Genomic DNA, 27,497 nt, shown 5'->3' on the forward strand with positions numbered 1-27,497 from the left:
GGCGGCCGCTGTCAATAGCCCCCGCCCGCCGCGGCGGCCCCTTTAAGCGTAGTGTGGCAACGGCCGTCGCGTCCCGCGGGCGGGCAGGTACCGGCGGGGCCGGGCCGGGGTGTTCCTGGGGCCTGCGGGTGTTGGAGCGGGCCCGGGCCCTGGGCTTCGCCTCTGGGGCGGGGAGTGCTCGGGCCAGGCTGAGGGGCTCGGTGCCGGGGCAGGCAGCGGGGGCGGCGGCCGGGCCCCACGGGACGCGGAGGAGAGGCGGCGTCCCCGGCAGCGGCGGGTCTGGGGCGGGAGGCCTGCGCCTGTGCGGTCCCTTTTCCTCAGAAGTCACGTGTTTGGTTTTTTTTTAAATAGCGTTAATTAAAAGTCGTATTCCGTGTGCTCCTCAAGAGCTTCTCCCCAGTGGAGGAAAGCTGCTTTGCTTTGGCCTTGGGAGCTGAGAGCTGCTGTCAGGCGTGGCCGGGTTGGGCCGGGTGAGTCTGCGCCCGCCGAGCCGTAGGTGGAAACATGGATGGTGGCGTGGGCCTCTGGGACAGAGGGGTCAGAAAGAGAATCCCTTTCCCTGGGCGGTGGGCTGGCCCTGCTTGTTTGGACTGCCCTTTGCTTAGCCCTGACCTGGGACCTGCAGCGACTTCTTGCTTCTGAGATCCGCCGATGAAAGTAGCGCGAAGTGTTACTGTCACAGTGTCGGATAAATTACCGTTGGCTTTTAAAAACATAAAGCATTTGTTCCCAAAAAGCTGCTAAACCTGGAAGAAATGCTTACAGTGAAGTTAGCAGCTGCAGAAAGCTTCCCTGATAAAGTGTTTGCTCCTCACTAAAGCATCGTCAGTGTTTTGATGTGATACAAGTTAATTCTTTTGTGCCTCTGTTTTCTAGAAAAACTACAATATTTAGATGTGAAAAAGATGGGTGGGGGAAAGGAGGGAGATTAATTTCTTTTAAAGTTGGTCTTTGCTCCTAGTTCAGCGCTTTAGTAATTCGGATTGATGTTTTTGTGCTTGTCTGAAGCTGGCTCTTTCTTGCGCTGTCCCTTTCTCGGAATAGGTGGAGAAACTGCGTTAGAGGTCAGCGTTTGTGCTCAGGGAGTGTCGTATGGTGACCGGTGGAAGCATCCAGCTTCTTTTGGTCTTAGAAGGGTATTAAGATTGAAAAGGACTCAAAAAGTTTTGTGAGCCATGCGTTACAGAACTAAGCTTTGGGTGTACTGTGAGAGGAGAGTTACTGAGTCATTTTTCTTTCTCTCTATTGCTTACTACCTGTAATCCAGTAGTCCAATTTCTGTTTCTGTGATTTACTTAGCAGTGAGAGAGAGTATTTGTCCTGGGTTTGGCCAGAACAGGGTTAATTTTCACCAGGATCCAGGAAGGGGCACAGCCGGGGGGTGGGGGCTGACCCCACCTGGCCAAACAGAGCCCGGTATTCCACACCATGTGACGTCACGCTGGGTTCCGGGGGGGGGGGGGGGGGCGGGGCGGTGCGGCGGGAAGGCTCTCGCGGCTTGGGGGCGCGCAGTGTCGGTCCTGTTTCGGGAGAGCGGCTGTTGTACGGTTCGTGGTTGTGTTTTCTCCTTATTTGTATCGTTGTTGTTCCTGTTTTCCCTCTGTTTGCTGTTCTGTTACACTGCCCTTATCCCGACCCACCAGTTTCTGCCTCTTTCTTTTCATTCTCCTCCGCTCGCCGGCGGGGGGAGGGGCGACCGCGTGGCGCTTTTGTTGCCGGCGGCAGCCGAAACCGAAACATTATTTGGCGCCCAACCTGGGGCAGGGATAACGGCAGGGCTGAGCAGCGGGTGTTAAAACTGCTTTCTTAGATTTTGTTAGATTTTGTTATACGCATTTTTCTGTGTTAAATAGTCGCTGGTAAAAATGTTTCTGTCTTTGATCAGATGGCTGTGGTTTCTGAATCCTTATTTGCAGTATGTATTCAATGCCGTGCTGTTCATCATCGCTGGGAAAAAGATCAGGATGATAATTTTGCTCTACCTTACGATATCGACTTATGATATGATAACATCACTGTGCATGAAATTAGGCTTGTATTTGTATGCGGCTCTGCGGTCATTTCCGTACCTCGGATCCTATGTCTTAGAATTTGTGAATAATCAAACCCAGTCTGTGGGGAAAACCGAAGGGGATACCTTCCCCCACTCTTTCGCTCCCCCTCTCTCCTTCAGGCCAGTTCTAACGGCTTTTGATAATTTCGAGTACCCGTGGGATGCTCAGGGCAGCACTCTCCTTTTGTTCTGCCTCCTGAATGGGTTTTGGTTTTTGTTTAGGGTTAAGCAAGTCGTTAAGAACATCGTGCAGAGACCTGCCCCGGGGCTGGATAGCTGTGAGTGGCTGGGTGTGTGGGACAGCATGGGCAAGTACCTAGGGCAGTGGGCACCTCCGGTGTTTTTTAAACTCACCCCTGAGGACAAACTAGTAAAGTATCTGCAAAAAGTGTGCTGCCAACCTGGGAACTCCAGAGAGACACAGATCACCGCAACGTGCTGGGGTCTGGCCCACGCCTACCGAGCCCTGTTCAACACTGTTCAGTGCCTTAAGGGGGAAAGGGGGGGAAATGAAGCGGCAGGCACTGCAGCTGGCGCTGCCTCCCCAGCCGGCCCTGCAGCCCCTCCAGCCCAGCAGGCAGTCCCAGCCCCCCCGACCAGCACCACGGCTGCTGCAGCCACAGCTGCAGGGTCTGCCTCAGTTTCCCCAGCGGGCACAGCAGCTGCTCCAGCCCCAGCTCCAGCCACAGGCACAGTGACTGAGCCCAATGACCAACCTGTGCAGGTAGCAGTCGCCCCCGTAAAACTAAAGAAAGATGCAAAGAGAGCAGATCGCTCCGGGAGGGATGATGATGAGCCAGGGTCATCACGGGAGATAGAGACAGAGATCATCACCCGGTCCCTGTCCCTGGGCGAGCTGCGGGACATGCGGAAAGATTTCAGCCGCCACCCTGGCGAGCACATTGCCACCTGGCTGCTGCGGTGCTGGGATAATGGGGCCAGCAGCTTGGAATTAGAGGGCAAGGAAGCCAAGCAGCTGGGATCCCTGGCCAGGGATGGGGGCATTGACAAGGCCATTGGGAAAAAGGAACAAATCCTCAGCCTCTGGAGGAGACTTCTGTCAGGCGTGAGGGAGAGGTACCCCTTCAGTGACGATTTTGTATGCTATCCTGGCAAGTGGACCAATATGGAAAGGGGTATTCAGTACTTGAGAGAATTAGCTGTGCGGGAGCTGGTTTACTGTGACACAGACGATGAGCAGGTACCCACAGACCCAGATGAACTCCAGTGCTCACAATCCATGTGGAGGAAGTTTGTGCGGAGCGCACCCTCCTCGCATGCCAACTCACTGGCAGTTGTAAACTGGAAAGGTAAAGACGCACCAACAGTGGATGAGGTGGCTGTCAGACTCCGCCAATACGAGGAAAGTCTCTCTTCCTCCCTTGTCTCAGCTGTGGAGAAACTGGTCAAGCGACTAGACAGGAATATGTCCTACTCCCCACCTGTACGGGCCAGTGTCTCAGCTATTAGGGGCAGGCGTTTCTCTGCTCAGGAGAGGGAATACAGAGGCTATACACCACGGGGCACCCTGTGGTTCTACCTACGTGACCACGGAGAGGACATGAGGAAGTGGGATGGAAAACCCACCTCAAGTCTAGAGGCACGAGTACGTGAGTTGCAAGGTAAAACAATCACCAAAGGGGATTCTGTTAGGAAAAATGCCGCTCCAGTTTCCAGCAGCCAGCTCTCCAGACCAGGTAGACAGTTTGACCTTGATTCCGATCCTCTGGAGGGGACCTCCAAGTCATTTTTACAGCAGGTGAGCAGCAAATTCTCTGACGAGGATTAGAGGGGCCCTGCCTCCAGCCAGGTGGAGGAAAGGGACAACCGTGTTTATTGGACGGTGTGGATTCGGTGGCCTGGCACGTCAGATCCAGAAGAGTATAAAGCTCTAGTGGACACTGGTGCACAGTGTACTTTAATGCCATCAGAGTTCAAAGGGTCAGAGTCCATTTGCATTTCTGGAGTGACAGGGGGGTCCCAAGAGCTGAGTGTACTGGAGGCTGAAGTGAGCCTCACTGGGCAGGACTGGCAGAAGCACCCCATTGTAACTGGCCCCGAGGCTCTGTGCATCCTTGGGATAGACTATCTTAGGAGAGGCTATTTCAAGGACCCAAAGGGGTATCGGTGGGCTTTTGGCATAGCTGCTGTGGAGACGGAAGAAATTAAACAGCTGTCCATTTTGCCTGGTCTCTCGGAGGATCCTTCCGTTGTGGGGTTGCTGAGGGTTGAAGAAAAACAGGTGCCCATCGCGACCACAACAGTGCACCGGCGACAGTATCGTACCAACCGAGACTCCCTTCTCCCCATTCATCAGCTGATCCGTCAACTGGAGAGTCAAGGAGTGATCAGCAAAACTCGCTCACCCTTTAATAGTCCCATATGGCCAGTGAGAAAATCTGCTGGAGAGTGGAGACTGACAATAGACTACCGTGGCCTGAATGAAGTCACACCACCGCTGAGTGCTGCCGTGCCAGACATGCTAGAACTTCAATATCAGCTGGAGTCAAAGGCAGCCAAGTGGTACGCTACAATTGACATCGCTAATGCATTCTTCTCCATCCCTTTGGCAGCAGAGTGCAGGCCACAGTTTGCTTTCACCTGGAGGGGCATCCAGTACACCTGGAATCGACTGCCCCAGGGGTGGAAACACAGTCCCACCATTTGCCATGGACTAATCCAGACTGCACTGGAAAAGGGTGAAGCCCCAGAACATCTGCAGTACATCGACGACATCATTATATGGGGCGACACAGCAGAGGAGGTTTTTGAGAAAGGGGAGAAAATAATTCAGATCCTTCTGAAAGCCGGTTTCGCCATTAAGCGAAGTAAAGTCAAGGGACCTGCTCAAGAGATCCAGTTTTTGGGAATAAAATGGCAGGATGGGCGCCGTCAAATCCCAATGGATGTCATCAACAAAATAGCAGCTATGTCTCCACCAACCAGCAAAAAGGAAGCACAGGCCTTCCTGGGTGTTGTGGGTTTTTGGAGGATGCACATCCCAAATTACAGCCAGATTGTAAGTCCTCTGTACCACGTGACCCGGAAGAAGAATGATTTTGAATGGGGCCCTGAGCAATGACAGGCATTTGAACAGATTAAACGGGAGATAGTTCATGCCGTAGCCCTTGGTCCAGTCTGGTCAGGGCAAGATGTTAAAAACGTGCTCTACACCGCAGCCGGGGAGAATGGCCCAACCTGGAGTCTCTGGCAGAAAGCACCAGGGGAGACTCAAGGTCGACCCCTGGGGTTCTGGAGCCGGGGATACAAAGGATCCGAGGCCCACTATACTCCCATTGAAAAAGAGATTCTGGCAGCATATGAAGGCGTTCGAGCTGCTTCAGAAGTGGTGGGCACTGAAGCACAGCTCCTCCTAGCACCACGATTGCCGGTCCTGGGCTGGATGTTCAAAGAGAGGGTCCCCTCTACGCATCATGCCACCGATGCTACGTGGAGTAAGTGGGTCGCTCTGATCACCTAGCGTGCCCGAATGGGAAACCCCAGTCGCCCAGGAATTCTGGAGGTAATCATGGACTGGCCAGAAGGCAAAGATTTTGGAGCATCGCCAGAGGAGGAGGTGACACGTGCTGAAGAGGCCCCACTGTATAACCAGCTGCCAGAAGATAAGAAACAGTATGCACTGTTCACAGATGGGTCCTGTCGCATTGTGGGGAAGCAGTGGAGGTGGAAGGCTGCTGTATGGAGCCCTACACGACAAGTCGCAGAAACTGCCGAGGGAGAAGGTGAGTCGAGCCAGTTTGCAGAGGTGAAAGCCATCCAGCTGGCTTTAGACATTGCCAGTCGAGAGAAGTGGCCAGTGCTCTATCTTTACACCGACTCTTGGATGGTGGCCAATGCCTTGTGGGGGTGGCTGCAGCAATGGAAGAAGAACAACTGGCAGCGCAGAGGTAAACCTATCTGGGCTGCCCCATGTGGCAAGATATTGCTGCCCAGCTAGAGCAGTTGGCTGTAAAAGTCCGTCACGTGGACGCCCACGTCCCTAAGAGTCGGGCCACTGAAGAACATCAAAACAACCACCAGGTAGATCAGGCTGCTAAGATTGAAGTGGCTCAGGTGGATCTGGACTGGCAACATAAGGGTGAACTGTTTATAGCTCGGTGGGCCCATGACACCTCGGGCCACCAAGGAAGAGACGCGACATACAGATGGGCTCGTGACCGAGGGGTGGACTTGACCATGGACACTATCGCACAGGTTATCCATGAATGTGAGACATGCGCTGCAATCAAGCAAGCCAAGTGGGTAAAGCCTCAGTGGTATGGAGGACGATGGCTAAAATATAAATACGGGGAGGCTTGGCAGATTGACTACATCACACTGCCACAAACCCGCCAAGGCAAGCGCTATGTGCTCACAATGGTGGAGGCCACCACCGGATGGCTGGAAACCTACCCTGTGCCCCATGCCACCGCCTGGAATACCATCCTGGGCCTGGAAAAACAAGTCCTGTGGCGACATGGCACTCCCGAAAGAATCGAGTCGGACAACGGGACTCACTTTCGCAACAGCCTCATAGACACCTGGGCCAAAGAACACGGTATTGAGTGGGTGTATCACATCCCCTACCATGCACCAGCCTCTGGAAAGATCGAACGTTACAATGGGCTGCTAAAAACCACTTTGAGGGCAATGGGGGGTGGGACTTTCAAAAATTGGGATACCCATTTAGCAAAGGCCACCTGGTTGGTTAACACCAAAGGGTCCACCAACCGGGCTGGTCCTGCCCAGTCAAAACCTCAGCGCCCAGTAGAAGGAGATAAAGTCCCTGTAGTGCACATGCGGAACATGTTAGGGAAGACAGTTTGGGTTAGTCCTGCCTCGGGCAAAGGCAAGCCCGTCCGCGGGATTGCTTTTGCTCAAGGACCTGGGTGTACCTGGTGGGTAATGCGGAAGGATGGGGAGGTCCGATGTGTACCTCATGGGGATTTAATTTTGGGCGAGAATAGTCCATAAATAAATTGTATAAAGTTAATTGTTAAATAACCCTGTCACTGTCTGTTATCACTGTTATAATTGTTATATTTTGTACCAGTAGTAGCATAGTAAGAATTCTCCAGATTAAAGAAGGATGGACTTTTCGATGAAAACCTAGCAGAGCACAGCGATGATGGAACTGGACCTGGTTTTCAACAACTGGCATCCAGCAACTTCATCAAGATCAACATCTCCTGCAGACTGTGGGCACGGGCCGCACCAGATACATCAGGCGTGAGCTCCGGATGCAGCAAGTGACCGCCCATCACCACACATCACCTCTCCTGCCACAGAAGACCATTATGACAGATGGAGCTCGAAGTCATGGATTAAATGAACTCAACGGACACTTTAGAGTGATGATCCATAGACTAAGGGAATGATATCTGGAGACAGGAGAAGTGGTGGTGATCAACCGGACAATGGGGGACCTGGGCATGATGTAGATGGTATGGAATAAGGGGTGGATAATGTCCTGGGTTTGGCCAGAACAGGGTTAATTTTCACCGGAATCCAGGAAGGGGCACAGCCGGGGGGTGGGGGCTGACCCCACCTGGCCACACAGAGCCCGGGATTCCATACCATGTGACATCACGCTGGGTTCCGGTGTGGGGGGCGTCGCGGCGGGAAGGCACTCACGGCTTGGGCGGGCACAGCGTCGGTCCTGTTTCGGGAGAGCGGCTGTTGTACGGTTCGTGGTTGTGTTTTCTCCTTATTTGTACCGTTGTTGTTCCTGTTTTCCCTCTGTTTGCTGTTCTGTTAAACTGCCCTTATCCCGACCCACCGGTTTCTGCCTCTTTCTTTCCATTCTCCTCCGCACGCCAGCGGGGGGAGGGGTGGCCGCATGGCGCTTTTGTTGCCGGCGGCAGCCGAAACCGAAACAGTATTCTATCACCATTGCAGTTGTTTTGTGTTCTCTATTTTGTCTGTCACATCCCTTGCAGTGACCTGGAGCTCGACTGGTTTTTGTAATAATAACCATGTTTTCAATACAAAATATGTAAATAATAGCAATAGTAGAAGTTGCTGAAGTGAAGGAGTATGAAATTCTGGAAACAAAACCGTTTCTAAAGTTTGTACAAAGTCCCAGATTTACTTCAGCCATTCTATACAGATCTGATTTGATGCATTAGGCTTCTGAAAGCATGCGTGGAGTTTTTTTGGAGGTACAGGGTTGGGGTTGTGGTGCTGGTGGAGGAGCTTAGTAGACCCATTGCTAACCCACAGTGTTTCGTTCCTCACAAACTTACTAAATGTACCAGGGGAAAACGGATATCTTGGGTTGAACTTTTTTTATAATCAACTCAAACTAGCTGGTAACAATTGAAAAATCAATGAACCAAAGTGTTTCTTAATTAGACAGTCCTTAGGCTAACTGAAATAAAACTGAAATATCATAGTGATTCATTCATTCTCAAGATAAACAGTGCATGCTTTATGTTAATTAAATTACATTATAAACCGATGGAAAACTGAATTTGGCAAGACTTGACAGATTTGTTTTGTATGGAAAATACGATAATATTACCAATGTATAAAACTGAAAACCATTTGAAGATTCAGAAAATGGTTTTGGCAGTTCCTCAAGGGATCTTTTATTGGTTCACCTTTTTCAATTTGTTTTCAGTCCATTGATTCTCAAAGTACTTCCAGAATGCATCAAAAATTACCTTTCATTTATGTTGCTGTATCTCATAATGATACTTAGCAAAATATTCTCAAAAGTGGGAAATATTCAGTACAGAAGTGATGGATAATTCTAATCTTCCAGTCTTTACAATTTGTCTGTTTTAAATACAGAGTTAAGAAAAGCATTCTTCAAAAGGATTTCTGCCTCTTCAGTGAACACTTGTGGGACTATGAAATAACTGATCTGCTTTACGTCAGTAAGTGGAAGTGAGTGTTCTTGTTTATATATGTAATTAGACATCTTGATGATTGAACTGTAGGCATTTCTCTTTTCCTGAAATGCAGTCCCATTTGTTTTCATTCATCTTTGTTTTCTTCTCAAGAAAAAATGTGCGCATGACGATGTCTTTCTGTCCTTCGGTGTCCTGAAGGCAGACAAAATTTGGGTGTATCTTGGCGATATCTACACTGTTGAAGGTATTTGCACCATAGAGTAACCTCTGGCACCACGCAGGGCTAGGTTAACAGCTCTAGATGTTGTGGTGCCTCTAACGCTGATGTGCCCACTTCGGGAGTCCAGGACTCCTCTGGGTGCCACATGTGCCCCCGTGGCCCTGGGACAGACTTGCATCCGAGTAACAGACTAGGTTGCTTGAATTCCCACCAGTTTGTTTCATTCAGCATGTTGTTATGAGCAAAACAGGAAACACAGATTCAGAGCCAACGACTGACTGTTAGTCTAGTTAAAATCTTAACAGTCTAATCAAAGACTTAGTATTAGTCCAGATACTAACACAGTTCAAGTTATATACGGTTACAGTCATACAGGCACAGAGTCTGGTACCAAACCCGTTCTCTGGTGTTATCTTCACCCACCCGCTCTGCCTCTGGGACTTGACTGGCTACAACTGGAAGGGGAAAGTCTTTACAGCAAATCAGCATCCCGAATCCTTCCTTGTCAGGAGGAGGATGGCGATGGTTTCTTCGTCCTCACCTTGGGTCCATTTGGGCTCATTTTTATATGTTTGTTAACACACTCTATTCTATACATTGATTCATGATTCCACGTTACATCTGAATTTACTACATGGTGTGATTTACATATGTTGATTACTTGTTCTTTGTTCTGTATGTTGCCTATAAAACTGGTTTAACCCAGCTCCCATGACTGCATCCCATTGGTGACCAGTAATTAAGCATAGGTGAGCTGTTACAGCCTCGGGCCCCAGTATTGTCCTGTGTTTGTGCTTTCAGGCCCCTGCAGTCCCCCCATGCCTGTACTCTATGATCCATTTTTGCAAGGGCTGTAGATAGCTTGCTCCAAACATAATAACTACTTGTTATTGCTGTCTGTTATTTATAAACATAAATGTAACAGTAGGTGCCAGACAAGTGTACAAAGCTAAGCAAAAAGCTAAAATGAATTAGATAAGTTCCCTGGTTGTTAACTAATTTTGTTGCAGCTAAATAAGCTATAGCAAAGCTCCAGGCACCCAAGATGAGTTCAGACAAACTCTGACAAGTTTTGTGGCCCTTATCGTTAGCCGGAAATGAAGCCTTTGGGTTCAATTACAACACTCCACTTTGTGTGCGTTACAAGTGCTGCTACTGTTTGTAATGTTTTTTTCAGTCAGGATGACTGTAATAATATGAGGTCTGTGTTACAGCCTTCCAGAATACTGTTTTTATATTTTGTATTAGTATTCTAATATAAATATATTAGTTTATATTTTACTTTTTTTTTTCATGCCCTGAGATTCTGTCCTGTGGAGACAGAACTGATGCAGTCTTGCCTGTACACCCTCTAGAGAACATGTTGGTGCCAAGATTCTGCCTGTTTCGGTCTGGGCTTGGTTTGCTCTTCAAGGAGCAAAATCGCACACGTTCTGCGCAGGTGTTTGTGAGGCCAGGACTTAGGAGGGGAGCTGTTTGGGAGTAGGGATGCACCCTGATGTGTTCTAATATTTTTACATGATCTTAGTTTTGCACTCATGAACATATCTGAGGGTCTTCATTACACTTAAAGTCAAACAAGATAATACAATTATGGTTAGGTATGTACTTTTGAAATATTTTTATTAACTGCATTATTTCAGAAAAAAGAACAGTCGTTACTGATCATCTGAATGTTCACAATAACTGATACTTTCCAGCATGTTTAGCAATCTCTAGGACCAGTGGTCTCAAGCATAGCTTGTCTTCTTTCTGGGCTTTGCAGTGCAATTTTAGATTTCATCAGAATCCTCTCTGACGTAAGTTTTAGGCACGTAATTTACTTTGAAAATATTTAGATGCTTCAGAAACATTACTTTGGAAAGTTACTCCCTAAGTCAAGAAAAATACTCTCTTCCAGATAATTCAGTATGAATTTCCCAGCAGCTTCCCCAGTTCAAACATCTGTTGGGATACTTATTTCTGTCTTTCCTTCTGTATGGATGATGAGGGCAGGTTGATTCCAGTCACTGGAGACAGAGTGGTGCTAACAGTGAGCTGCGCCAGAAAGCCTGAATTTGTAATGAAACCTGTCTTGGCAGCTGACACTTCTGTTCTCCTTGGCTATGCAATTCTGCATGTATAGACAGTGGAATAGAAGGCCAAGAAGTATGCTAATTTATTTAATATAGTGAAAAATTTACAGCTCACTTACAGGTATGTTGTATGGACTGCAGTGTGGAAGAGTTTTGATTGAAAGCCGCTCAATTTTTTGCGTGTAGTTTGCTTTACCATTTACAAATGGGCTGGGAGCTTATGTCATTCAACAGGCAGAACTGATGGGCTCTGGTGCAAGTCCTGTTTATTTACCCGTTAGAGGACTGATGTCCTGAAGTTGGATTGAAGCGAGATAGATGGTGAAATAAACTTGAGAGCTCTTCAGAGGGGTGCGAGAGACAAAAGACATCGTAGCCTGAGCATAGTCAGTAAAATACTTCCTAAACTGGTGAGAAAATTCTTTTAACTGAGGAGGGGAGGAAAATTTTGGATGTATTTTCTCCATTCTCAGGAAGTGTCTCCAAAAATGCAAAATAAGGTGATTCTACCTTGAGGTTAGGGGATTTTCAGTTTGTATCAGAAGACAGGCAGCGGGAGCAGCCCGTCTCGTTTGATACCTGCTGCAGATAAAATGTTTACCATATGGCAGCGGTGTGGTCTGTCTTATCTGATATAAAAATCCAAAAAAGGCTGTATTTGCATTTTGCTATAAAGCACGACACAAACGTGTGTGCTCTAGCCAATTCTTGAAGACAGGAAATAGTAGATGTTGTAGGATACGAGAGTACTTTCTGGGGCACAGACTGTGAATAAATAGGTGCAGTCTCATTAGCAGTTAGGGACAGAATGTCCTCCAGACAAATGGGACAGCTGATTTTCAAGCCCAGTATTTAACGTTACTGGAGTGTCAGAAATTGAGATATGGAAAATTTGGTCAAATTCTACAAATGTCTTCATTCTAGTCACATGAATAAGTTGTTAATTTATTTGGTTAAAAAGTTTTAAACTATGTTTTAAGTTATTTTCATGAATAGTGTCAAGCTTTCGCTTGTCTTCTGTTGTGTTTTCCAAATGCTGCTTTTCCTCCCTCTGTAACCTGGGAGTAATTTCTTATTCTAGATTTAGCAGTGTTAATTTTCTGATTTCTATTTTGGGGATGAAGTGCCTCAAACTACTCAGTGTAATGCTAGTAGCATTCCTAGAGTGATGTTTGTCACATTTAATATAAATATGAAGGCTAATGTAGCACAGCACGTGGCATAAGGTTATAGGAATCCTGAATAATTCTGCAGGGTTTTTTACCTTTCTTTCTTAACTAAGCAGCAAAACAATTCTCACTTTTTTTCCCCTCCCTCTAAATTGTTACAGAAAAAATGCAATCTGAATGATAACTACTGCTTGCTGAACTGAACTGCAAAACTCTTGTGCTTTGGAGATGAGGATGATAAATCCAAGGAAATAATCCAGCTGCTGCCATTGTGACAACTGAAAGGTCCTTTGTGTCAAAATGAACAGTCTTTGAGAAAAATCTGGAAAGTGGTTAAATCTGAAAAATGGGAGAAAGAGTAAGGAACCCAGACTCTGAACACGACAGGAAATCAGATGTGGATAAAAATAGTGACTCCTATTATTCAGATGACGATAATGCATCTCATTCATCTGGCCAGTCGCCAACACTAAGTTATCCATCTACAAGCCAAGAAAAAAGAGATCACAAAACACAAACTTCAAACAGCCTTGTGCGCTACCAAGGTAGGTAGATAGCAGAGATTGCAGCTTTGTGGCTGCTCTAAAGAGTTAATTATCCTTGAAAGCTGAAATAAAAGTGGGAAACCACCATTATGAGAGTCTACAAATAAGGTTCATGTGAATTGTGCTACAGATGGCAGGTAGACTATAACTGCTCCATTGAAAACTGAAATTAACCTGTTCATGCATAAGCAGGATTTTTGGTGGTTTTCAGAATTACTCATATTTTTCTTAACGAGTGAACGTAGCTCTTATGCTAGCCTTTTGAGGCCAAGGATGCAAGGCAAGTCCTTACTGTGCAGTCAGTGAAAGAGACAATTGTTGAAATTTCTCGGACAAAATTCCCCTGAAGATAGCTCTGTTGTGGAAGTCTAGCTGACTGAGCTTTACACGGCAGTACTGGGTACTTTAAAAAAATAGACAAATGAAAGACCACTAATGCGGCTAGAGAGAGAAAATGTGTTTGGTGAAAGTTTTTTCCTGGTCCTTCCTTGAGGGTCAGGTATCTCCAATTTGAGATGCAATAGCTCCACTTTGAGCTCCCTCACACACACCTCACCTGCATAAACTGCTTTCTTGGTTGAGACTGTGGGGAAGTGAACACCCCTACAAAAAGGGGAAGAATGGTTATACAGGTCCTGGGCTGAAGTGGGGACGTGAAGCCTCTCTGCCACACTTTGACAGCGTGTTCTGAATAGTTGCACGCATTTGCTGGTGAAGTCAGAGCATGTCCTGCCTTTCTCAAGCAAGCGCTCTTACTTCATTCGTAAGTGCTTGATACCGCGTGAAACATTTGGTCAATAACAACGATCTAGATTGTGCCAGAAGATCTAACTGGGAATACTGAAGTTGCCCAGGGAGTGTCTCTCTTCAGACCCTTGGCAGAGTTGGTGTCCTGGTGCGGCTAGTGTTTTGTCGAGCTTCTCTGTGTTCAGAAGTGGCATCTGCTCCGTAGCAGCCATGGGTTAGCTTTCTAGGAAACAAAAACTGCAGTTTCCCTGTGTTATTTAATTTGGAGAGGACAAATGAATGACTAGGTCTTTGATTGCATAGCCAGAATTGAACATAATTGTTATGTGAAAGTATTGCAAATGTCAGGTTGTTCTTGAAAGGCACTATTCCCTAATTTAGCGATATTGTGCGAACTTGGCATTGGAATTTTCTGTTCTGACCTAAAGAGAGAGAAATTCTTGAGGGGACTGGAAGTCTAGGGTTCGTGGGAATTCCCTTAGCTGGCAATAGGAGTGGCATCATTCCTGCAGTGCATATATTAGATCATCTTTTCACACCTGAATGTGACAGATGTGTTCTTGGTAAAGGAAAAAAAACCCTTCTTATTTTTGCCCAATCTGTGGAAAAAATGAGCATCAAGCAGAAAATGAATGAACATTTGTGCAGAATGTTTAGAGGAAATGATACAAAAAAATCTTAAAGCTGCTATTTTTGCTGTAAAATATTCTCTGTAGAATAGAAACATGGTGAGTGCCAAAGGGTACGAAGAATTTGCTGTCACACACAGTCACTGTCGATGTATAGGTAACAGCACTACTGCTGTATCCCAGCTTTCAAGCCCGAATTAGAAGCTGCTCTCAGTCTGATTCTTCTGAACACTGATATACCTTAATGAATTATGCACTCTCTATATATTCAGTTGTTTTAAAAGGTATTTTTGATGGATTATATGCTTCATTCTTTGAGTGTGGCTTGAGAGGCAAATAAGATAGAAACAAAATGTTTAGCTTTTATCTGTGGGGATGATAATAAAATAATAATATCAAATAGGAATGCGAGTGATGCATACTATTAATCCAATAAGGATACTGTGTAGCAAATAACTTGTGATACAAGAATAAATTATTCAGGCGAGAACTGAATTTTCATGGGATTTATAATTTTGCTTCAAAGGCTTTTTGCATTGAGGCTTTGAAATCTGCTGTTATGTCTGTAAGTGTGGCAGCTGGATTTGAAAATACTACTGCATTTGTCTGAGAATTACGTCTTGCATAATACGTAGCTAGCTAACGCTTGGCTAATTGTTGCCATTTAAAAAGCATTGATAATATTGTATGCATAGGTGTACAGTATTTCTATAACTTTAATAAACAGCATCAAATATTAGCAAAATATGACTGTTGTTTCTGATATGATTTGCAGATTATTACTTTACAATGGTCCTATATTGATGGCTGCAAATACTGCCTCTTACAGTACATCACAAACAAAAATCTCCATTTTTTTATCTATCAAAAGAAGTAGAAGTCTATCATATATATGCCTTTTATTGTTTGGTTTGAAAGCTGCACTCTCTGCTAAGTATTGTAAAATTGTTTTAGGCAGAGCTTTATTCCAAGAAGGGTGTCTGAACAGACAAATTGCATTGTCTTGCAGTAAACATGCTTTTCATTTTTCCTCTCTTAGCCACAAAGAAATTGGGTTCCAAATATGCACCAAGCAAAAGAGAGACACAGTGGGGTTTCCATTCTCAGAGCCTCACTAGGAATTCTCCTGCAAAAGATACAGATCTTGTTACAAAAAGAGTTCTTTCTGCTAGGCTGCTGAAAATCAATGAGCTCCGAAATGAACTGACTGAACTCCACATCAAACTCAATGAGCTGCAGAAGGAAAACAGGGCGCTGAAGAGGCTTCAGCACAGGCAGGAGAAAGCCTTGAATAAGTTTGAAGATACGGAAAACGAAATCTCTCAGCTCCTTGCTCGGCACAGCAATGAGATTAGAATATTAAGGGAGCGCCTACGAAAATCTCAAGAGAGAGAACGTGCAACTGAGAGACGGCTGAAGGATTCAGAAGACGAACTGTACAGAACAAAAACTGTCTTGCAGAAACTGAAAAAGCTGTCTGCAGATAAGCACCTTGCCGAAAGAGATGACCTGGCAAAGAAACTCGCCTATACAGAGAGCAGGCTAGAGGACAGTGAAAAAAGAATTAAGGTGAGATGGCTTTCTTTTCATAAAACATTCTAATACAGGTATTTCTTACCATAATGAGCTTCATTAATTTTATTTTTTCATGGTTGTGGAGCAAAGAGAAAATAATTCTTTTTTTTTTTCTTTTTTTTTTTTTTTTTACACATAACTAGCATCAAGTAAATTATTCCCAAGGTGATTATATAGTTTCATAGTTCAAATTTCTGTTTACAAATTAAGTATATTTTGTCAGAACATATACTGTGGACTTGTGCTTCGAAGTGTTGTTATAACTAATAATAACATTTCAGAAATGCATGCAGCTGTGATACAACTTTATGCAGTCTAATTTATTCTCTTGGAGATGAAGCATTTGTTAAAAAATTCGTGGGTATTTAGGGAACTGTATACTAAAATTCTAAAAAAAACATGTATAGAGTAATTCTTTTTCAATTTTGTGAATTGTATTCATGCAGTGTTTGATTGTCCACTATTCTGCACGTTTGAGAGACGAGCTGAACAAAATTATAGCAATTTTTTTAATACCAAAGTGAGCTTTAGAACATTTTACAGGTATCTATTTTAAGAATTTTGTGCAGTATGTTTTAATTTTGTTCAGCAAAAAGGTTTACATTTTTTAAACATGTCTACAAACTCATTTAAAAATAATTGTGTTAACACTATTAAGCTGTTGGCAGTTGTATGCAATGTAGTCTAATATATATTATGTATATAATATTAATATATATTCTGGGTTTTTTAGCTGAATATTTTTTGCTGAAATTATGTTGATCATTAAAATGGTGTTAAAGTTTGGTGTCTATATTAGTATTTAAATCTAAATTAGATTACAGAGGTGATAGGTCTGGAAATACGGAGGATTAAGTGGGAAACTAAGCTTTCATAAAATAAATCCCAAAATACCAAGATACAAACTGCTGAGTTACCCAAATCCCCTTACCCTGTAGTGTCGCCATCTGGCATCTGTAGTTTTATGATCAGGGATTTTCTTCTACTTTTTTTTCTTTCTCTTGTCATGACAGGTTCACTTAAAACGGCTATTGCAAGGTGAGGGTATGTAAATGAAATCACAAGCACTAATTTATTTCTAGTAGAAAGGTTGAAAATCGTTTCTTGTCTTCTTCCTCCTAGTACTGCACTTTCAGGGAGGTATTTGGTTTCTTAACCATCAGTGTGAGATTTGTCTTAAGAGATCACACCAGAACTGTGCCAAGAGCCTTGCAGAAAGTAGTGCGTGCTCCTATTGTGTCCTCAAGTCACCTCTCAGTACTCCTGAAGGCTGAGCTGCAGCATCTGCAGGTGCTTTGTGTGCCCCTTCAAAGTTAGGATTAAGGGTTTAAATGTATTCAGTGTCACAGCAATGGTGGTGCCGAAATCTGAATCCAAGATGCTGGTTTACTGTAATTTTAGTTAAGTATTTTGACTATAAAAAAGTACTTCAGTTACTAAAAAATACAGTTTTGTTTGAATTGAAGGATCTGGAAAAAAATCTTGAACTAAGTGGTAGCAGTTTTCAACGAGAGCTACATTCAAAGAAAAAAAAGGTATATGAGGCTCAAGAAGAAAACAGAGTTCTCCAAGAAGAGCTTCATCAACTAAATCAGAAATTGAAGGTAGGATGTGAAGCAATACAAGTTGCTACCCGTGTTCTGACGTTTTATCTTTGGAAGTATCTCTAATCAGGTTTGAATAGTTTACCGGTGACTGCACTCTCGGATGTCTACTTAATTATATACCACATGCAAGTTCTTTTCCTGCTTTAAATTGAAATGTTTTGTGCTCTGACCCTTCCATGTTTATAACAGGAATGTCTCTACGTTAATCATTATTGTTAGCACTAGTTAAGAAAAGCAAGATCAAGTACACAGCCAAGCATTGCAATTAAACCACAAGATCTACTGGAAAATAAGGTTTTTGAAGGCTTGATTTTTTAAATTATATCTGCAGGTATATACAGTACTTTATGTTACTAGTGTACTTGCATTACAGTAGGTTTGTGTAAAGATTAATTGCATGTATTGGTGATATCCACATGTGTTGCTAAAGGTGTGCAAAGGTTTATTTGTGTCCCCCCACCCCGTTGTGGCCCAAATTCTAAATTTATGGACTGAAAATGTTGTTATGTTCTACGTAGTTGGTTTATCTTTAGGAAAAAAGAAAAAAAAAAAAAGGACTTGAGCTAAAGTACTTAGTTTCTAGGAGAATTTCCTTGAAACCCCAAGACCCAAACATACTCACATAATGGAGATGCGTGGGTTTACCACCTTACTAGCTGTCAAGTTAGCTAGCGTTAGTAACTCAAAACCTTATTTGCTTAGAGTAAGTGTTTTAAGCCCGATTTGCTAGTGGAGAGTTTGATATTTTGAAAGTATTTTCATTATCAGATGATTTCTGATAACTCAGTGTTCAATGTATTTTATTCAATAAATGTCATGAAAGGAGAATATGTCTTTATGATGCAGTGGGCCCCTGCTTGGTGGTACTGTCACGGCCTGTGACAAGTAACATCGCTAGCATTGAAATGTGTAACTCTTTACAATACTGAAAATTCAGTTGTGCAATCTTTACATACGTTGTACGTCTTATTCACGTTTATGGAAACATGCGCATTTAGTTTTATTTTCACTGCAGAGATGCTTTTTTTTCAGAATATTTTCTAATGAGTTTTGGGGGGGGGGAGTTCTGTCTGCTTTCTTACAGCATAGGAAAAGTTAGGAATGTGATTATTCTCCTTAAAACATTGGACATAACTATTGATTGTTTTGTTTCTGTTTACAACGTGTATTTTTAATTTAATTTACAGCTTTGCAAATAATTAGTAAATTAAACATTAGTAACTTATTCCATTATACCTGCCTTCTTCACTTACAGGAAAAAGAAAGAGAACTCGAAGCAAAAAACATATACGCTAATCGTATGTTGAAGCTATCACCAAGAAGAGACACGGATATTACACAAAGAAAAAAAGGTTACTTATATAAAGCAATAAAGGCAGAAAAATTAAGAGTGACACTTTTAAATTACTTTGCTGCCTTATATCATTCATGCCATTCAGTGTTTGACCCTGCTACTGCTTGTTGAAGAACGTTGACTTTTTTGCACTGTTCTCAGCACAGCCCTGGTTACAAAGAAGGGCACATTGTTTGTTTGACTCTTCCGTAACTGCAGCAGAACCAAAACCCAGAGCTTCATCAATGTTCTTAACTCCTTCATACCAGATGTTCCTGGGTGAAGGAGGAGGGGAAGGTTGTTGAGTAAATCCTCTAACAGATCATAGATAATGTGTATATGACAATAAATTACAGAGGCTTTAAAAATATGTAACTTCACTGCTATGGATATTTGGGGGATTTTTTAAATTTATTTTTTACTAATTCAAATTTACTGTCTGATGAGATGCACTCTTTTTTTTTTTTTTTTTTTTCTCCCTCAAAGAGTACATATGTCCCAGAACATAATCTTCTAAAAGTATCAGTGCGGTGATTTCTTCTGGTGTGACAAGGCAGCCTCAAGCCTTATGCTGCCCACGTAAATATGTGTGTATATATGTGTGTGTGCTTAGCCTATTTTCACTGGATCAGTAGAATCTACTTGTCAGAAGAAGCAGGAATTTATGGGACTGTTTTAAATGTTTAATGCCAGTGTTTCAAACAGTTTGTCTGCTGCTCATTTTATTATAGATACTCTACCATTATTCCATTTTAGGTTCAGATTTTTAAAAATGTCATTCCGTGGAGATAAGTGCATGTGTTTCAAAGATGCAAATAAGTGAATTTTAATTTTGAGTTTGCTTCTCTACATGTAGCTTCTGTGACAGGCAGTAAGATGAGTGAGATATTTTGTGGGGGTTTTTTAATAAATATTCAGTATACTGTAATGCTTTTATAAGTAGCTTTAAGGTGGACTTTTTTTTTTTTTTTGAGTAGAAGTTTCGCGTGCAAATTTTTTTAATTAGCTTTTACACGTGCTGAAAACAACTATGTGAAACTTGCCAATGCTTTCCACTTCCATTGGCTCCGATACTGTCTTTTATGTTTGCTGCAAATTATTGAAAATGAGAGATAGGTGTATAGTGGGATATTCTCAAGTGAAAACATGATTTAATTAGTTTGTGTTTTCTACAGTCAACAACCAAAATATTAAAAAAGGAGTACAGCTCACAAAAGGCATACAGACTAGTGGATACTTCTCACCAGTAGAATTTGTTCCAGAACCAGAACTTGTCAGTGGTGACAGAGTAAACAAGAAAGAAGGGATTCTTCCTAAAATGGTGAGTTCCATAAAACTTTGAGACCTGCTCCAGATAACTCACCTGTCAGACTGAATGTTTAATGCAGAGCTTATATTTCAGAAAATATGTATAAATATACAAATATTAATATACAGAAAATGTAATTTAGAAAACATTGTGATCTTTAAGAGAAACTCTGCACTTCCAGAAATATTGTAGTCCATTTTTGTGACACTTAGTTCTTCGTATTCTGTCTTACTGATAACCATTAGCTCAATTTGTTTCTTTTTCTGCCGCTGCCATTTCTTTGAAGTTTTTAAGATTTCATTTTGTTTTTTTCCCCCTTTCTTTATTTCTAATGCTTATTTGAGCGATCTGTTGTAACAGTGCTGGTTGCCTTGTCTCTCTTTTTGCTTTGGTCTTAATTATGGTGTCTTTTACTTTCCAGATTTATTTCACAATGCATAAATCTAACACTTCCTCTTATTGTCATAGTGCTGGTATTTCTTCTGTCATTTTTCCAGCTTTGTGAATATGGTTGGATTTTTTTGTTGTTGTTGCTCCATTTCCCTTTTTATTATAAAATAGTACCATTAGAAGTATTGCTAATACTTCTGTGACCTCCGGTTATAATCAGAGATTTGTAAAGTATTACAAATCAGAATGGCACAGATTCTGGTACAAATTGTACAAATTCTGGTTACAGAAGGCTAGGACTATTTGTCAGAAATAATGCTCTGATGATGGTCTTGACTGGCTTCCCGATAGGACTGAAGCGTTTTCATGGCTGTTCCATTAATATGTTCTCTCCTCCAAAATCCTTTCTGTAAGTATGGATGTAGTTTAATGTATGCATTCTTCCAGCATATACTTTGGTGTATGAGTTACAGAACCACACTGGTACAAGTACAGCTCATGGAATCCAACTGTGTCATCTTACAAATCTCTCTAGTTTGTATGTGGCTAGTGCTTTATGTAACATAAATTAGGTTTGGGTAGCCTGTGCTTTCATCCGTTTTCCAAGTCCAGCATTTTAAATACTTGGCCACCATCTCTTGATGAAGTTTTGATTTATTTTTTTTTAAATATAATAATGATAATCGATAATCTTGTACATGAAGGGAAAAACACTTGAAGTTGTTTTGGCTAATAGTTATGTTTTCTTTGTTCATTAAGTAGTAACCATTTTTCTTATTTCTCTTAGAAGTGTATTTTAATCTAGAAGCTTATTTTACTCTAAAATAAGCACTAGCTACAAAGTTAAGATCCAAATGTTGGATTACGCTGGCTTTCTCTTCACTTCATTGCCACTACTTTTCTGTGTTAGTGATTTTTACTGCTGATATTAATATCTTTTCTGCAGGTTCTTTCCTTTTAAATGTGTACATAGGCTTGCTAGCTGATTTTTTTTTTGTCCAAGATTAAACCTTTCACTGTTAGTTACTTGATACTCCATAACTTTAAGTACCACCGTGAAACTGTCTGAATCTACAACCCACTCACTTGAGTAAAAAGATCAGATAGTGGAAATAGAGGGTAACTAATTGCTTGCTTGTTAAAAGAATAAGGTGGTGGGGTCTGGCCTTCTACTGAAGTCCTTGAAAAAGACGGCTTTGACTTCTGCAGAGAACTACCCTAACACAGTGATAATTTTGCTTTATGACACTGGAGCTGCAACTTTCCCGAAATATATAATACAGAATAGAGTTTATTGTCTATTCTTTGTTTCAGGTGCGTAAAACTATGTTAGAGCTAAGAACATTTTAAGGCCAAAACCCTGGGTTGTCAAACCTGGGTTGGTTTAGATGACTTGCTGATTTTTATCTTTAACAGTGAGAATGTGATTTCAGAATGACATAGAAGTTAATATAATTTTGTCTGTTTGTTTTATTGATTATTTTTCCCCATCAGTTTCAGTTTTGTATTAATTTATTTCAGGAAAAAGAAACTCAAGACAAAGAACGGAAAGAGCAATCAGACCTCCTAAGACAGGACCAAGATGGGGAAATGGAGGACAAACTGAAACGTTTTCGGGAAATACAGACTTTAGAGGAGAGGATTCAAAAACTACATGATGGTAAGGAAACAGGCAGCTGCAGGCTGGAAAATACACTGTAGAATACTAATCAAATAAGGCTGCTAGTCTCCTGTGAGAAGAGCAAAATGATTTTGCAGAGATCACTACAGTGGAAAATTATTTTCAGTTATATTATGCAAAGAGAATCAGAAAGAAATACAGGATATAGAGTAATCTGTATCCTGTACTCAGCTGTGATTAAGTATGCAGCAGTAAAAAATGCTGTCCACTAAAAAATAGCGAAGCCTGAGAGATTTTTGTTTTACAAAACAAGGATGACACAGCAGGTGAATGCTGATCTTATATCTGACTTGCTAGATGTTATTGAGGTAGGCAGTAGATTTTTACTATTGTAGAACAGATCTGCTTTCCTTAATACAGGCACTTTTTTCAGTACATACGTACTCCACTTGTATCGTTTGAAATTGTAGTTTCTCTTTTCATTTGTGGTTATCTGAATCATTTGATGTGGCTGTCTGAGAAATGTCAGTTTCTATCATTATATTTTAATACTGCTTTTTTATTCGTTTGGTTTTCTCAGCATCTTAATGACTTGTATTCACAAGTCTCTTAATATTCTAAAGTATTTTAGATGTACTGCATCCTGTCGTGTTAAAATACTCTTTCAGTGATTATAGTTAATGAAGAGAAGCACTCATTCTAAATGACAAGGAAGAATTTTAAAAAGCTGTAGCTGCTATCAGAGGTAATTTCTGTGTAAAATCTCCTACCTCCACTGACATCAGTGCACAGTTTACACAAGCCAAGAAAGTGCTCTGTTGTGTCTCTTAAGATGATTCTGACCTCCTTTCCCACCTTATAGTATAAGCTGATATTTTCCCCACCTTAGATTCAGGAAGGTAGCTCCTTACTTAATGTGGTGTAGTGATATGCTACTGAAAAAAAATATGTCAAATATATTAACTGAACTGTTGCAGTTACTTCTGTAAGCTTGATCTGATTTACAATATATGACATGGAACTTCTTGAAAGCACCACGAAGAAATTTGAATAAACCATTCAAAGGGGAATGCCAGTATGTTGAAGGGCCCAAGTAGTATATTCAGCTTTTGGGCAAACGCATGTCTGTTGTCTTGATAGAAAAATAGTTTGAAGAGAGAAATAATTTGGGATGCTTCCTTTTTCTTGTGCACAGAAGTATTTGCAGGTCCTGTGTAGAAGTTTATTGGTGTTTTACACCTGTGGTGTCCCTTTATAGCTGTGCAAACTGTCACTGAGTTCGTGTCATGATGCACAGAACACTTGAGTAAAGGTGTTTTCTGTATGCAGCAGATGCAGTATATGTTAAGTCATTCACAGCTTGAAACTGGTAATAACTCCTGTGACTTTGTGGCCTGATAGCTTCACAGGAGTAGTTCCCTTTATGGGGGGGGGGGGGGGGAAGGTAAACCAAAAACACATATCCCACAACCATCCTGAAGTCAGTGATGCCGACAAAGAAAAATAAAGTACTGTGCAAGTCAGAACTGTTAAAATCAGTGATGTTGTATTCATTTTCATTCAAACCCAGGAAATGGGAAGGCAATTGGCAGAAATTAAATGCCTCTGAAAATTCTAAAACATGGATAATGTCCTAATCCCTTTGGAAGATGACAGAAAAACTTATATCTTAGCAGAGAACCTAGTGTGAATTTAGTTGTAATTTTTGAAGAGTTTATTTTTGTGGTAGGAAAACCACATTATGCATAGAAGAGCATATTAAAAACTCACTGGCTTTTGCTTGCATTATTTTCAAAATATTCTTTTAAAGGCATTTTAAAACTAAAACGTTTTAAATAATGTTTAAACATTTCCTGCAGAGTGGGAAAGGGAAGAATATGGCAAAATGAAAAAAGAAAGCAGCTTTTTATCGAATAAAGAAGAGAAAACAAAGATGGAGACGGAAATCCACAAAGCTGAAGTAGAGAGAGAAAGCACTGAATTGCTGGAAGACCGGCAAAAAAGAGAGCTCCTGCTTGCTAAAATGCAAGAAATTGATAGAGAAACTCAAAATGCAACAAACACGAAACCCGCTTCCCAAGCACCACCCACAAATACAGCAAGAAAATCTGAGTCCCTGGAGAAAAAGGAGAAACCTAATCGGTTCTTTGAGATTCCCGGGAAGGTTACTAATGGGTTTCCTGCAGGTGGCAGCCAGGATGATGCCACAAAAGCATCAGGGCAGAAGCAACGAAATCCAAGGACCACAGATTTGAGTAGCGAGTTAACATTTGGTAGTTATGTGCCCTCCTTTGGGAAAGGGTCAGGGAGACCGAGTTGGCTTACTCAAAAAAGTGACAACTTAGAAGAAAATGTTAAGGAAAATGCAGATTTCAATAGTAAGAAAGAAAAGAAGTCCAATTTAATGGAACAGCTCTTTGGAAGCAGTGCCAGTACCATCCTCCTTTCTAAAAATAATAATACAGCACCTTTTGACATAGACTGGGACTCTAGTAATACTCTTCTTGTTGATAAGAACAGTAAAGTCAAAGTAAAAGAAGACAATGAGCTTTTCAACAAAGGAAGAAACCCAGCCAGACACCATTTGCAACACACTACAAACAAGCCAGGAGTTAAGACCCTGGGTTCCTTAGAAGATGAAATCGAAGAAGTAATCTTACACTGATCATATTTTTACATGTTTCATGTGTAGATACTTAAAAAATATTTTCATGTAATATTTATTAGATACAGATTTGAAACATTTCAGGTATATTGTAAAGCCTTATGAAGGAATAATTTACATGAATGGATGTATGTATAGAGGAAAGATGCACTTTGATAGAACAGCCTAACCTATATGCAGCAAATTTCTTCTGAAATGTAGTAGACAAATACAGACCTTGGAGATCTGACAGTGAGTCTTTTGGCAGAAGGACCAGCAAGGTTTCCTGGGGGACTTGGGTGGATGAGATCGGCGCTGGCTGGTAGCTTCAGTTGGCCAGAGGAGATGCTTTTGCCCCAACTTGGGCTCTGGACTGGCTGTCGCTGTTGCCACGCGGCACCATCTGACTTCTGCAGCTGTGGGTCGGGGTGCGAGAGGCTCGGTAGCGCAGAGCCAACAGGGATGCTGTAGGGATGGAAGCACTTGCAGAAGCTCACGCTCCCTTGCGCCCTTTGCTCACACTCCCTCTCACACACCCTTCGCACTCCCTCTCTTGCTCTCTTGTGCGCTCTCTGTCTTCCCCCCTAGTCCTTCTCTCTATGTCTTGCTCTTTCCCTTTGGCTGCTCGCTCTCTCTCTTGCCATCACTTTCTAAATTTTTGAGACTTACTGATGTGTAATGGTATGTTAGGTAAAATTATATTTCTCGCATGGGAGCGTTATTGTTTATTGCAGAATGAGTTGGCTGAGAAGGTGGCAAGCTTCTGTGTGGCAGCCCTGGCATTCAGAGCAGCTACTAGGTGAGCATCTCTGGCAAGCCAGCATAGGAAGTGTTGGGGTAGTTTTTAGCTGTAGGATCCTCACAGTACAAAGCTTTTCATTTGGAGCACTACTTTTAGGCCTCAGATGTTTTCTTCGGCATTCCGAGAGCCTCGTAACTGTGTCAGGAGAAGACGTGTGTAACATCAGTGTCATGAAATGGATAGAAGTGATGTAGCTAGCGCACAGGCTCGGGTAGAAAGAGAATATTCTACACTGCAATCTTGTTATCTCAGAAGAACATCGATAGAAACACAACTCACTCAGGAACAGCTGATCTCTCTTCTGCATAGGTTTTCTGTAGACCTTACTACCAAATTTGTCTGACTCTTCTCATATGTTCATATTTATTATATAATGCCATGTTTTGTAATTTCTGAATTTTCTATGTATAATTCCAATCATCACTAAGTTGTTTTTTTTAACAAAATGGTTTTATTAAATGAATTGAGTAAAATTTTTGTGTGTAGATCATCTTTAACACGAAGTTCTGACTTTTTATATCATGTTATTGATACTGGGCAGGGGAAGGAAGGGTTGGTAGCAACACTGCTACTGATGTTATTCACTGCATGGTGCCATGAACACAAATTAAAAAGGTAGGCAATGAAGGATTTAGCAGATGCATTTGAGAAAATAAGCTGAATGTCATTCCTTACTAGAACAAGAGATTTTGAAATGCCCCTGTGATATGCTCCCTATGAGCCTGATTCAAAACACGCTAAAGCACAGAGAAGAATTCTCATTATTTCAAGATGCTTTGAGTCAAGATTTCTGTGAACACAATGGCTCTTCTGAAAAGAAAGGCTGGTGTCTGCATCATGTAATAATTTTGTTTGCTCGCCCATTCAGAAAGAAAATTAATCACAGATCCAGACCCAGTGCGGGGGTCCGTTCTCGCTAGGCGCCCTGTAGTGAAGAGGAACTTGCATTCACCTGCTTGCTTGCAGTCCCAGTTATATTGGTTATAATACAGAATTTAGCTGGTTCATTTTGCTTGCAGATGGTCCAAGCATCAGGACAATTCTGACCTGCAGCAGTGAATTTAACTATCTGTATTACTCTTCTGAAGTAACTTCTTTGGGGGGAATACTGGGTTGTAAGAGGTAGGAGAAGTCTGCGAGTAAACACTGTGGGTGTCTGTGAATGGATGGTGATGGGTCTTAACTTTCTTGTCCTAATTATGGATGACAGCTGCCCTTCTAGATGGCGGTGCTTTGCTCCTGAAGATACGGCTGGAGTGAGTTGTTTATTTTGCTTCCTGTGGTTGAGGGTTCTAAGGCATAAAACAATAACGTAGCTGTTGTGGTTATTCAGGATCATGCAGTGTATGGAGGGTTGTTTTTCGTTTCTTTACAATTCAACCCATTAACATCTGGCAAATTCTAACTATCATGCTGAGCTGATGTGCCCTGCTGCTTCCATTACAAAGGTATAGTTTCTAAGCTGTTTCGTATTATCAGCCCCTTCTTCAGTTCACCAGTGTTCGCATCCTGTTACCAGACTCTGCCTGAAGCAAACACTGTGGCGATTTGCACAAAAAAAAAACAGTGTATCTTTTTAGGAAGGTGAAAACAGATTGATCTCCTGGGGAAAAATTTCGCAGGTATAATTTCCCTTTTCCCCTCATTGATCTCTGTCTCTACAGCTTATTCTCTTCTCTTGCTGCACTTTCCAGTTTTAGTTACGTGTATGCAAATACCGTTACAGTTAAAATGTAGGAAGCCAGTGCTTTGAGAGGGAATCTTCTGTTTGGGGTGGGAAGCCTTTGGGTCCTCCTGACATCTGTAAGCAGTGTTTCTGCTGTTGGGTAAGTTTTCTACTGACTGGAAGCAACTTGTGCAAGGTCTTAAAAGGGTCTGTGGACCTTACAGTTGGGAATGTTGATCCCCTGTAGACCTCTTG

General features: G+C 42.3%; 1 protein-coding gene across 3 annotated transcripts; it reads left to right on the plus strand.

The window, feature by feature from the left end:
* LCA5 (lebercilin LCA5) lies at positions 1-26,003 on the plus strand. 3 transcript variants are annotated; one of them, XM_075414466.1, is made up of 9 exons: positions 1-87; positions 8,849-8,944; positions 12,536-12,919; positions 15,335-15,864; positions 17,337-17,474; positions 18,733-18,829; positions 19,986-20,131; positions 22,031-22,169; positions 23,990-26,003. In XM_075414466.1, exons 3-9 carry the CDS (start codon positions 12,721-12,723, stop codon positions 24,793-24,795), a joined length of 2,055 nt encoding a protein of 684 aa, XP_075270581.1. In that variant the 5' UTR covers positions 1-87; positions 8,849-8,944; positions 12,536-12,720; the 3' UTR covers positions 24,796-26,003. The 3 variants fall into 3 exon arrangements, with proteins under 3 accessions (XP_075270581.1, XP_075270583.1, XP_075270582.1); XM_075414468.1 differs by lacking the exon at positions 1-87 and adding an exon at positions 101-470; XM_075414467.1 differs by lacking the exon at positions 1-87 and having other exon boundaries at positions 5,893-8,944.
* Positions 26,004-27,497: the final 1,494 nt, after the last annotated feature.

Source organism: Opisthocomus hoazin, chromosome 2 (assembly GCF_030867145.1).
Source record: "Opisthocomus hoazin isolate bOpiHoa1 chromosome 2, bOpiHoa1.hap1, whole genome shotgun sequence".
Taxonomy (NCBI): domain Eukaryota; kingdom Metazoa; phylum Chordata; class Aves; order Opisthocomiformes; family Opisthocomidae; genus Opisthocomus; species Opisthocomus hoazin.

Excerpts from the sequence above, each read along its gene's own strand:
- LCA5 (XM_075414466.1), top strand. The coding sequence starts at position 12,721 with ATGGGAGAAAGAGTAAGGAACCCAGACTCTGAACACGACAGGAAATCA. Across the intron at positions 15,865-17,336 it reads ACAGTGAAAAAAGAATTAAG|GATCTGGAAAAAAATCTTGA; the intron begins GTGAGATGGCTT and ends TTTGAATTGAAG. Across the intron at positions 18,830-19,985 it reads TATTACACAAAGAAAAAAAG|TCAACAACCAAAATATTAAA; the intron begins GTTACTTATATA and ends TGTTTTCTACAG.